The 12,738-nt window shown below is 36.5% G+C and overlaps 1 protein-coding gene across 1 annotated transcript; it reads right to left on the bottom strand.

The window, feature by feature from the left end:
- Positions 1-332: 332 nt before the first annotated feature.
- Positions 333-1,965, bottom strand: LOC122213553 (protein chibby homolog 2-like). Its single transcript, XM_042927637.1, is given in 3 exon segments — positions 333-571; positions 573-1,484; positions 1,908-1,965. Coding segments are annotated over 2 exon segments (792 nt in total). The 5' UTR covers positions 1,293-1,484; positions 1,908-1,965; the 3' UTR covers positions 333-499.
- Between the last annotated feature and the right edge of the window lie 10,773 nt (positions 1,966-12,738).

Below are 12,738 nucleotides of genomic sequence, written 5' to 3'. Positions count from 1 at the left end.
AATTCTTGTACTATCACCTATTTTTAAAATTCTTGTTATTTGATTAGCTCCCCAACTAGATTACTGAAATAAGCATAAAGAGGCAGGATATTCTTCTACAATACAAATGAATGAAGTATGCAAAACTTTATATTTCATATATTCATAATTCTAAGAATGAGTGTTGAGACAAATATTTCCCATTCTGTTAATTTCTTATAATACTCATCCAATGTTTTTGAACTTAAAGGGAAAACCCTTTGCCCATTCAGTGTCACGTTTTGAACAATACATCTTTGCACTGTAGAAAAATATATACCTCTAATAGTAATGTAAAATTTAAGTAAACCTAAAAGAATCATTTCCTTTATTTTTTTAAATTCTCAGAACTTTATTTAGTTTCCAGGACCAGATACCAAGTACTGTAAATTTCCAGATTTGACTTCAATCCTAACAATAGTATTTCACCTTCAAAAGTTTTATTTTTACTGGAATGTCAATGGTCTTCATGGTTTGTTGGTTACACCTTCGAGTCACAATTCTCCTGCTTTGTTTTATTGTGCATTTTCCCCGTAAGTGTGTTTCTTATCTTCTCCCAGAAGAATCTTATGCCACTCCTCAAGGACCTTTGCCTCTTCCCGAAGGGCTTTTTCCTCCTCTTGAAGTGCACTGTTTTCTTCTCTAAGAGCCTTGTTCTCCTCACGAAGGGCCTGCTCCTCCTTCCACAGAGCCCGTTCTTCCATCTCTAGTGCTATTCCTTCTTTCATCAAGTCTTGTTCCTCCATCTTGAGTGCTCTCTCCTGGTGTTTCAGGGCCTTGATCTCCTCATGGAGAGACTGTATTTCTTCCTGAAGAGCTTTCGCCTCATTCTGGAAGGCTTTCTCCTGTTCTCTGAGAGCCTTGATCTGAGCCTCCAGGGCTCGATTCTGTTGCCAATGAGACTTTCTTTCTGTGCTCAAAGCATTGATTTTTTCCTCTAGTGGTCTTTGGCTCTCCAAAATCACATTTTTAAACTTCCATAGGACCTGGTTTTGCTCTCTCAGGGATTGATTCACCTCCCAGATCAAATGGTTGTCCATTCGGAAGGCTTTGTTTTCTTGATGAAGAGCTTTATTTTCTCTCCAAAGGGACTTATTTTCTTTTCTAAGAGCCTTGTTCTCATCCCTGGATGCCTTATTGTCTCTCTGAAGATTTTTTTCCACCTCATGAGGCTCATGTTTGAGTTTATTTTGATCTTGAGTGCAAGAGAAAAAAGAGGAAAACAATCGCAATATCTTACCTCTATTTATCCACTTTGATTGAGAGACAACCATTGTTTCTTAGTGTTTTATCTGAGCAAAAATATATACACTCCAAGTGTTCTGGGTTCAGCCAAAGGTGGACTAGTGATATTTACAACAAAAGCTGTTCTAAATTTGTTGAGAATTTGTTCATATGGAATTGGCTGTTGTGTTGACTTATACAAGTAATATAGCAGGGATCTAAACAAGGCTCAGTTAGGCCGACTGCAGGAGAAGAACAGGCAAATATGAAGACAATTCAGTAACTTAACTATTTGGTTGATGTAACAAAGTTTAAATCTCAACACATTTAAATTACCAATTAATAATTCTAGGTTACATATTGAATATTGATCAAGGTTAAATCATTGAATTGTTTTGTGTTAAATTAAGCTCTGAGTTAAACTGCTTCTACTAAACTATTAATCTTCCTCTAATCTATTCATTATTGATATTGTAGAAAAATACCATGTGTTTATAAAAACATTTTTGGCTTTGTAAGAACTAGAAAACATTTTCAAATATAATTTGAAATATATTTGTAATCTATGTAAATATATAGTGTAAATCAAATACACTATAATTTTATCATATTTACTTAGATATTTAGTAGTGTTATCAAATATTTAAACAGACATTCACACTTACATTTCTGTGGTCTCTGAATTTCCAGCAAGCCTGATTTGTTTTAGTACTAGAAAGCAACTAGGCAACATTTTATGTCATCCATAGTGATGTCATATAGTGTTGACATTAATAATATAATGGGTGCTGTATTTAGTGTTTGGCTGTTTTTTGTTTTTTGGTTTTTTTATAGGCATTTTAGGAAAAATGTAAATTAAAAATGTAAGGTTTTATTTAATGTTTTTCTGTATTAATAATTGAACATGTATTTAGTCCTTGCTTTGATGTAAAGTATTAGAATTAGTTTCAAACACCGAGTTTTGTTATTAAGAAGGTAACTGTTTTTATCCTAGAATTGACAAATGTTAGGAAACACTATACAATCAAAGGTGAAAGTATTTTATTTATTTATTTATTTTTAAATGTTTATTATTTATTTTTGAGACAGAGAGAGGCAGAGCGTGAGTGGGGGAGGGGCAGAGAGAGAGGGAGACACAGAATCTGAAACAGGCTCCGGGCTCTGAGCTGTCAGCACAGAGCCCGATGCGGGGCTCAAACCCAGGAACGGTGAGATCATGACCTGAGCTGAAGTCAGATGCTCAACCGACTGAGCCACCCGGGCGCCCCAAAGGTGAAAGTATTTTAAATGATTTTAAGATCACTGCTGAATACTTAGTATTAAATAAATTTGTATGTCATACCAAAGAAATAGCACTAGCAACATTTAAATTCTAGTAATCTTATCTAAGATAAGTTTTATGTGACCCAAAATATGTTCGCTGCTAGAATATAAAGCAAAAGAGTATATTTCTTTAAATGTAAACTTTTAATGAGATATTAAAATATGTGTATTTATGTACATGTCATATTTTAACTATTTATACATATAAATGATACTTGGTTTAAGGTATAAACTTGAAAATTGAATACAAACGTGTAAACCTAAACCACTCACATCTGATTAAGATCTGTCAATTTATTAACTGTACCAGATTTCTTACCTAAGCTACCTAAGTAGCTTCTTACCTTTTATTTGTTTAACAAGTTTGAAAAAAAGGCATTTTTTCTAACACATTCATAACTCTGTATTTAACAAAAATAGTAAAACATAATGTTATGGAATGTAATATAAAATTAAGAAAATCCATGTGAAAGTTTTCAGTTTCTTTGTTTTTAACTTGATGAGAATGAAATATCCATTTGATCATCTCTACCTATAATTGAATTGTGAAAGTAGTTTATGTGATTATGCACCAGCTTCTTTTTTATATTAGTGTTTCTGCTCTTTTGCTTTTGCTACCATGGTAGCTAAAGATTCAGAAAGAGTTCCAAAGACAAAGAACTCTGGACATTCTATATTGGAATGAATAAGTTTTGAAGTTTAAGGGCAAACTAGGAAGGAAGAAAAAAAATCTCTGCAGCCCTTATCTATTGAATAAATTGAATTCATAATTTAAAACTTTTTTCAAATTAACTACAGACCCAGATGGTTTCATTAGTGAATTCTTCCAAATGTTTAAGAAAGAAATACTGTTAATATATCCATGAATTTTCAAATGACAGGAAAAAATGCACAACTTTTTGTTTTGAGACCACATTACCTTACGTAAAAATCTCACAAGAGTATTACAAGAAAGAAAAACTATGACCTAAAGTATCTCATGAACACAGTTGAAAAATCCTAAACAAAAGATAAGCACACTAAGTGCAATGATACATAAGATAAAGTATATGTTATCACCAAAATGGGTTTAATTCATGAAGGTGAGATTGAGTTAATACTGGGAGTCAATTAATGTAATTCACTACATTAACAGAACAAGGGAAAAAAACTTTCAGCTTGTACCAAGATGAGGAAAGTAATGTCAGGAGATTCAGAAAAAAAGCATTTGATAAAGCAAAAACCAATACAGTTTCATGATTAAAAACCAAAACCAAGCCAACAATTATCACTATCAACTTAATGTAGCAGGAGTATAAAAAACCTTACTTAATTCAGTTATGAATCTAAAACAAAACAAAACAAGACAAACACACAAAAACCTGCAGAGGCATACCTGATGATGAAATACTAATAGATCACAAATATATAAGGATGCCCATTGTCACCGCTTGGGTTTTTCATTGTTCTAGAGTTCCTTATTGCTGCAAGATAAGAAATAAAGTATGTAGGACTGGAGAAAAAAAAAAAGGCTCTCACTCTTTGCAAATAATATTGCAAACATTTATAATAAAATAGCTAAACTATTAAAATTAAATATGACTTAGCAAACCAACTGGATATAAGGTCAATCTAAAAATTTGTGTTATTTACATATATTTAGCCAAGAAACAATTTGGAAAATGAATTTTGTAATTATATATCATTTACATTGGCAAGAAAAATAAAAATCCTAGAAATAAATCTATGCAAGACCTCTAAATAGAAAAGTATAAAAATTATTGAGAGAAATTATAGAGATATAAATAAAAGGAAGAATAAACCACGTTTATGATTGGAAGATTCAATATTGGAAAGATGTTAAGTTTTCTCAAATTGATTTATATGTTCAATGGATTCCCTAGGAAAATAATCTCAGGAGTTTGTATAGGTGTGTATATAAATTGAAAATTAAACTAAAGGGCAACCTGTTGAATGGCAGAAGATATTTACAAATGACCCCTGATAAAGGGTTAATATCCAAAATATATCAAGAACTTATATAACTCAATACCCCCAAAACAAATAATCCAATTAAAAAATGGGCAGGAGCGCCTGGGTGGCTCAGTCAGCTAAGCGTCCGACTCTTGACTCTTGGTTTTGGCTCAGGTCATGATCTCATGGTTTCGTGAGTTTGAGCCGTGTGTTGGGCTCTGCCCTAAAAGTGCAGAGCTTGCTTGGTATTCTCTGTCTCTCCCTCTCTCTGCCTCTCCCCCACTTGTGCTGTCTCTCTCTCATATGCATACATAAGTAAAAAATGAGCAGAAGTCATGAACAGACATTTCTCCAAAGAAGGCACACAGGTGGACAGCGGACACATGAAAAGATACTCAGCAGCACTCATAATCAGACAAGTGCAAATCAAAACACAATGAGATATCACCTCACACCTGTCAGAATGGCTAAAATAAAAAACACAAGAAACAATCAGTGTTGGTGAGGATATGGAGAAAAGGGAACCCATACGCACTGTTGGTAGGAATGCAAGCTGGTGTAGCCATTGTAGAAAACAGTATGAAGCCTCCTCAAAAAAAAATAAAAAATAGAACTACGCTATGGTCCAGATACTGCACCACTCAGTATTTACCTCCAAAGTACAAAAACACTAATTCAAAGGGATACATGTACCCCTATGTTTATTGCAATATTATTTACAATAGCCAAACTGTAGAAACAGGCCAAGAGTCACATTCATAGATGAATGGATATATCTTCGCATAAATCAGATTTCAAGGTTGTCTTGCTTTGGTATGATTTAAACAAATAGGAGAAAGAGTGGCAAAGAAAATGACACCTTAGCTAATAAAAGAAGATATAGACTCAATTAATGGAAAACAAATATCACATTTAATAACATTTTAGAACATTTCCAAGCTTTCAAACTTTTTATAAACATCTGTTTATTAATTTTTAGATGAATTATCTGGTTTCAGACTTTTTATTAATTTTAACCTGTTGATTAGTGTCATGTTTTAAATAGTAGTGTAACAATGGCCATATAATTGCAGACTAATGGGTAAAACAGGATATAGTAAAGATTAAAAATCGTGTCCTCAGGAAACTTCCCACAGCTGCTGAGGAATCATCCAGCATAATTTTATAATTAATATGACTTATTTTCTTTGCTTTTTCAGTTGAAGACTTAGCACATGTTGATTGCATAAGAATATTTACACTAGTGCAGTCTGGCCCTGGCTCTGTCACTTTCCAGTTCTATGGCTTTGTAAATCATCTCTTGACAGTGAGTTGTCTCCACTCTAAAAATCAGCCTAAATTACTCTTATCTAAAGTAAACACAGGCCTTCTGAAGATGACAGCCTTAAGAATGTTCAGGAACACAAGCCCAGAAACACTTGACAAGATAAGGGTGAAGTCCTAAAATTTTAAATTGTTCTGCAATCTTAAATTCTGTGTTCCACAAGTGATTTGAGCTCCCAAGATTGGGAAACTGGCACAAGTAAAACAATGGACAAGCAGGAATGAAGTATGATAAGCATGGCATCATTGGAGTTTTGAGGAACCATTCCCAGTTAGCTTTGTTAGGTCTGAATTGTGTCCCCTCCAAATTCCTATGTTGAAGTCCTAACCATCAGTCTTTCAGAATGTGAATATATTTGGAGATAAGCCTGTAAAGAGGTAATTAAGTTAAAATGAGGTCATTGTGTGGGTCCTAATCCAGTGTGACTGTGTCCTTATAATAAAAGGAAATTTGGATATAAGACAGCACAGAAGGAAGACCATCTGCAGACAAAGAGGAAAGACTACCTTCTCCAAGCCTCAGAAGAAATAAACCCTGACACCTTAATTTCAGACTTGTAGCCTCCAAGACTCTGAGAAGCTGCCCAGTCAGTGGTACTTGGTGATGGCATCCCTAGCAGACTAATAGAAGTGTCCTTTTCTTCTTAAGTTTTGAAAAAAAAAAAATTGGAAGATATCAACCATCAACTGACTGGTGTTGGTCTTCCTACATTACCATTTTGCACAATCGTCTAAGTTCTATTACCCCTTTGAGTCTTTGGTTTCTGACACCCAGTTCTATATTCATTTGGTCTCTAGCTAGGAACCCAGTATTTACACTGCCTTGTAAGTGGGTGTTTTCAGTCATGCATCACAATGGCTGTTTCTTCTGGAAAACTCTTCTTCTGGATACCTTCTTCTGTTGCCCTTATGGAACTGTTTACACTTAAGAAATTTGCCTCCTCAGGAGGTTTCTTTCTTATGTGAAGTTAACCAATTTAGAACCAACTAGAGTTGTTGTGGTTCCTTGCACTGGCTAGGAGACTCAGGGTAGGCCTCGTTCATGATATTTTTCTTCACTGGGGCTATAAGAAAAAATTTGGGGCTGCTAATCTAGCCCTACCCATACAGGCTTTGCATTTATATTTTAAAGCCAGAACTTTGCTAGTGCTGTGAAATACACGTAAAATTTAGAGGGCATGTGATATAAAAGTAGCAAATATTCTGTAAATCAGATTTTAAAAGATCTTTACAGATGTAAGATTCTCTTGCTTCATCTATACCTATTTAGGAAATGGTGAACTTGTGAAGTAAGTGATGAAAGCATGCATGCTGAAGCCACCTGAACGAACTACAGGTATGGTTGTTTGCTTGCAGGATCACAAGCAATCTGGCCTTTGCAGAGGGTAGCCACAAAGTCTCCATGCCTTTTTCTTGCTAAACCCCAACAACCACTCTTTACTTATCAGACCTCAATCATGGGGTTCTGCTAGCTGTTAAGCCCTGTGAGGTCTGTCTTGCAGAATACCACAGCGCCCAAAGTGGTCCCTTGTAAGCTTTCTCTGAGGTCCAAGCAACTTTGCCAAGCCTGTAGATGTCCAGCACTTATTCTGAAGTCTAGACATTTTTTCTTAAGGTGATATCTTTGCTCAAGTGCCTGTAGTCACCAGAGACCTGGCTTGAACATCTTGCACAGGCCTCAGAAATATGAATGAATGAATGAATGAATGAATGAATAAATAAATAAATAAATAAGCTCAACTGTAAAAATATCACCTGGATAAACATAAGTCTCTTCCAGGTTTAAAATATCTTGTCTACGAACTAAAATCCAAGGCCTAATGTCATATATCCTGTACACATGGGTAGCCTTAATCACTTTCTTAAATTTCTTTTTGTTTTATGTTTTAGGCTGTCTAAAGAGTATATCAAAGTTTAAGGTCTCTGAAATTAACTGCTCAAAACTGCAAATATGCCAGGGACTGATAGGACCTTGTAAAGCATAAACTTTTTAGGATCAATTAATAGTAGGTATTTACTGTGCATAAGAAAAGTTATACAAAGTTGAGTTAATCACCCCTCTAACCAAGGCAGAATGAGTACAGTGGTATTGCGGGGTCAGAAAGTATACTAATTGAGAACCTTCCAATGGAAATGAAAAGAAAATGCCCCTTCATATCCCCAAGAAGTAACAAGAAAATAGAGAACCACCATTGTGGAAAACTTGATGGAAGGGCATGAAGGAACAGGTATGAGAGCCTCCAGCTCTGTAATAGAAGATTAAAGAGAAATAGTGCAACCCTAAGAAGTTTAGAGTAATAATGAGAAAATCAAGAAACTTGGAAGTAAGACTTAAAATTGCCGCACCAGGCAATGGCAGTCTTTCATTTTGTTGTATCTGTTTGTAAAGGTCAATATTGACTTTGATTGTGGAGATCAGTTAGGATATGTTCCAATTTAAATATCACTTTCAACCCTACAATTTCATTATTGCCTTAAAAAAAATGATAATCAAAGCCAGTAACAACCAAAAACAACTGTTTAATTTTAACTTGCATCCAAAGTACTTTTCCTGAAGTTACGAAAACAAAATACAATCACCACAATGGTTTGTTTGAGTTAAGCGACTAATTACTTTATAGAAAATTACCTTTCCTCCTTAAAACAGTGTGAGGCTGCCAAATCTACTCCTACATGAGGAGACTCATGCTATTTGGCTTCTGGGCTCCATCTGCGTTTATCTGCATCTGCTTTTATCCTCCTCAAACTCTTCTCAAAAGGAGCACAGAGAATCTGCAATTCATGTCAGGGCACCCAGCCAGATTAGAAGCTGCCAAATATCAACATCAGGTTTTGTGAGAAAAATTAAGTTACTTAAGCCTTCTCTCTAGCACAGCAATAATGTTGGATGAAAGGTTATGCAGTTTGAATCTCTTATTTCTACCCTGCTGGGAAAAGATAATTTGGAAGTGAAAATGTGAGGTTATGATGTGATTTGGACATTTTATGGTGACCTAACCTTTTCAACTGCTATTCTTACTGTGTCTGATTATCATGTTAGTGAATTTTTTTCACTGTTTTTCTGCAGTTGTCACACTATAACATAGAAAGTAGAATGTGAATAACTTCACATATTAGATTTTTAAAGGGTTTTGTGGTTCTCTGCACATCTTTAATAATTCATTCTTTGGGCAGCAAAAGTGCTGATATGCATGCATTTTTACTCTGGTTATTTTCTTCCCAATAAATGATTTTGGACTGATTTATGGTAACAAAATTTAAAATTTGAGAATGAAAGCAGTAAGAAACCTCTAGGGCCAAATATTGAATAGAACATTTGATTAATATTTTAATATTAATTTTGCTCATCAGTAAATGGTAATAATAATAGCATATCCTCAGGTTTACTCTGAGTTTTAAACAAATTGATATATGTAAAAATTTAATAATATATGGTTGGTGATGAATGAAATTAGTTGCAATTATTATATCAATGCGTATTTTGAATTCTAAATGAAAACAAAATACTGTTAGTAACAACAGCAGAAATATTTTAAATGCTTATTATGAAGATAATAATAAGATGAATATTCTAAATTTGAATGTCTATCTACCTATAAAATCTAAAAACAAAACATATCTATTACTTTCTCAAAGTCACTTGGTTATTATGAAAAGGCAGAGCTCCAGGATTTTGGGTACACATCTGTGACAGTTCTGTGCTATGAATTTCACTGATCAAATGGATTTCAGACTCTCAGAAATCTTAGGGGAACTTTTTCAGACTACACTGGGTGGAGTGGGATTTTTTTTTCTGATTGACTACTAGATATAATTAGCTAATATCTCCCAAAATACTTCATCATTGTATATTTGAGTACACACATGATTTTTAGATGTCTCAGAAAAGAGGACTGGTACAGTTTAAGATGCAATAAAACTAGAGGACCGGATGTACAGACATGCTATAAACCAAGTGGCTCAGTTGCTGAATCAAAGAAGAAGAAAAAAGGCTTTATTTTATTCATTAGTGTAAGCAATACATTAATATCATAGGCAATAAGGGAGCTGATTGGTAACTTTATCATTCTGGATCTCCTGTGGGTCCTTAACTGTGCTTATGTGTGTGAATGTGTGTGTATTTTTCTTTTCTTAACATACACTGAAGAACAGTTTTCATATCTTATTTACTTTCTAAAGAAGTTTTTTTTTTCTAAATTTTGGTGGAGAGCTTTGCTATAGGAGACTTTCATCATCTATTCAGCTTTCTCTAAAAATATGAGTTAAGAGCTCTTTAAACTATTTCTAGCAAGTCAAATTATCAATATTAGTATATATCCTCATTTTATAAGCCATAGATCCGATCTTATAGAATAGGTGTTTCAAAGTCTCAATCAAAAGAGAGAAGAGACATGAAGCTTTTGAGAAAGGGGTGCCTGGGTGGCTTGTGGGTTAAATGTCTGACTTCAGCTCAGGTCATGATCTTACAGTCTGTGAGTTGGAGCCCTGCGTAGGTCTCTGTGCTCACAGCTCAGAACCTGGAACCTGCTTTGCATTCTGTGTCTCTCTCTTTCTCTCTCCCTCTGTCTCTCAAAAAAAATAAAAAAATAAAAAAAGAGTTTAAGATAAACTATTGCAAACATTTCTCCATATAGTTTCTAAATCGTTTCCATCCCACGAATTCTAATGATGCAAAAGGCAGAAAGACAGGTTCATTTTGCTACCTTGTTTAGGTCCACTAATATTCCATAAGGGGCAACTGCACCAATTGATTCTGCACTTTGTTTTTAAAAAAACAAGTTTGACTTAGATTCCATCTACACCTGCCTAACTAACCCAGAAAACCACCAGAAGACTAGCAGAACGAAGTCTCCGGAGCCAAGCGTAGACAAGAGGCCCACGGAAGAGGGTAGGAAGGGCGAGGCGGTGCGCTCCACGGACTGGCGGGAGGGAGCCGGGGTGGAGGGGCGGCCTGCCGGCCAAGCAGAGCCCCCGAGTCTGTCTTGCAAAAGCGGAGGGGCCGGACAGAGTGTGTTCCGACAGCAAGCGGGACTTAGCATCTGGGAGGTCATAAGTTAACAGCTCTGCTCGGAAAGCAAAGCGGGAAGGCTGGAGGACAAAGGGAGGGAGAGTTGCTGAGCCCCCTGACGACAGAGCTCAGTTTGGTGGGGAACAAAGGCGCTCACCAACGCCATCTCCCTCGCCCATCCCCCAGCCAAAATCCCAAAGGGAACCAGTTCCTGCCAGGGAACTTGCTTGCTCCCAGTAAACACCCAACGCTGTGCTTCTGCGGAGCCACCCCTCTGGCAGCGGGTCTGACTCCCTCCCGCTGCCACAGGTCTCCTCCTGAAGTGGATCACCTAAGGAGAAGCGAGCTAAGCCTGCCCCTCCTGCCCCCGTGCACCTTGCCTACCCACCCCAGCTAATACGCCAGATCCCCAGCACCACAAGCCTGGCAGTGTGCAAGTAGCCCAGACGGGCCATGCCACCCCACAGTGAATCCTGCCCCTAGGAGAGGGGAAGAGAAGGCACACACCAGTCTGACTGTGGCCCCAGAGGTGGGCTGGGGGCAGACATCAGGTCGGACTGCAGCCCCGCCCACCAACTCCAGTTATACACCACAGCACAGGGGAAGTGCCCTGCAGGTCCCCACCGCTCCAGGGACTATCCAAAATGACCAAACGGAAGAATTCCCCTCAGAAGAATCTCCAGGAAATAACAACAGCCAATGAACTGATCAAAAGGATTTAAATAATATAACAGAAAGTGAATTTAGAATAATAGTCATAAAATTAATCGCTGGGCTTGAAAATAGTATAGAGGACAGCAGAGAATCTCTTGCTACAGAGATCAAGGGACTAAGGAACAGTCAGGAGGAGCTGAAAAACGCTTTAAACAAAATGCAAAATAAAATGGAAATGACGATGGCTCGGATTGAAGAGGCAGAGGAGAGAACAGGTGAACTAGAAGATAAAGTTATGGAAAAAGAGGAAGCTGAGAAAAAGAGAGATAAAAAAATCCAGGAGTATGAGGGGAAAATTAGAGAACTAAGTGATACACTAAAAAGAAATAATATACGCATAATTGATATCCCAGAGGAGGAAGAGAGAGGGAAAGGTGCTGAAGGTGTACTTGAAGAAATAATAGCTGAGAACTTCCCTGAACTGGGGAAGGAAAAAGGCATTGAAATCCAAGAGGCACAGAGAACCCCCTTCAGATGTAACTTGAATTGATCTTCTGCACGACATATCATAGTCAAAATGGCAAAATACAAGGATAAAGAGAAAATTCTCAAAGCAGCAAGGGATAAACGTGCCCTATCTTATAAAGGGAGACCTATAAGGCTCGTGACTGATCTCTCTTTTGAAACTTGGCAGGCCAGGAAGATTTGGCACGAGATCTTCAATGTATTGAACAGAAAAAATATGCAGCCGAGAATCCTTTATAAAGCAAGTCTGTCATTTAGAATAGAAGGAGAGATAAAGGTCTTCCCAAACAAACAAAAACTGAAGGAATCTGTCACCACTAAACCAGCCCTACAAGAGATCCTAAGGGGGATCCTGTGAGACAAAGTACCAGAGACATCGCTACAAGCATAAAACATACAGACATCACAATGACTCTAAACCCGTATCTTTCTATAATAACACTGAATGTAAATGGATTAAATGTGCCAACCAAAAGACATAGGGTATAAGAATGGATAAAAAAACAAGACCCATCTATTTGCTGTCTACAAGAGACTCATTTTAGATCTGAGGACACCTTTAGATTGAGAGTGAGGGAATGGAGAACTATTTATCATGCTACTGGAAGCCAAAAGAAAGCTGGAGTAGCCATACTTATATCAGACAAACTAGACTTTAAATTAAAAGCTGTAACAAGAGATGAAGAAGGGCATTATATAATAATTACAGG

This window comes from Panthera leo, chromosome A1, assembly GCF_018350215.1.
Source record: "Panthera leo isolate Ple1 chromosome A1, P.leo_Ple1_pat1.1, whole genome shotgun sequence".
Taxonomy (NCBI): domain Eukaryota; kingdom Metazoa; phylum Chordata; class Mammalia; order Carnivora; family Felidae; genus Panthera; species Panthera leo.
Note: the sequence above shows the minus strand (reverse complement) of the source record. Positions and strands in the feature narration are given on the sequence as shown.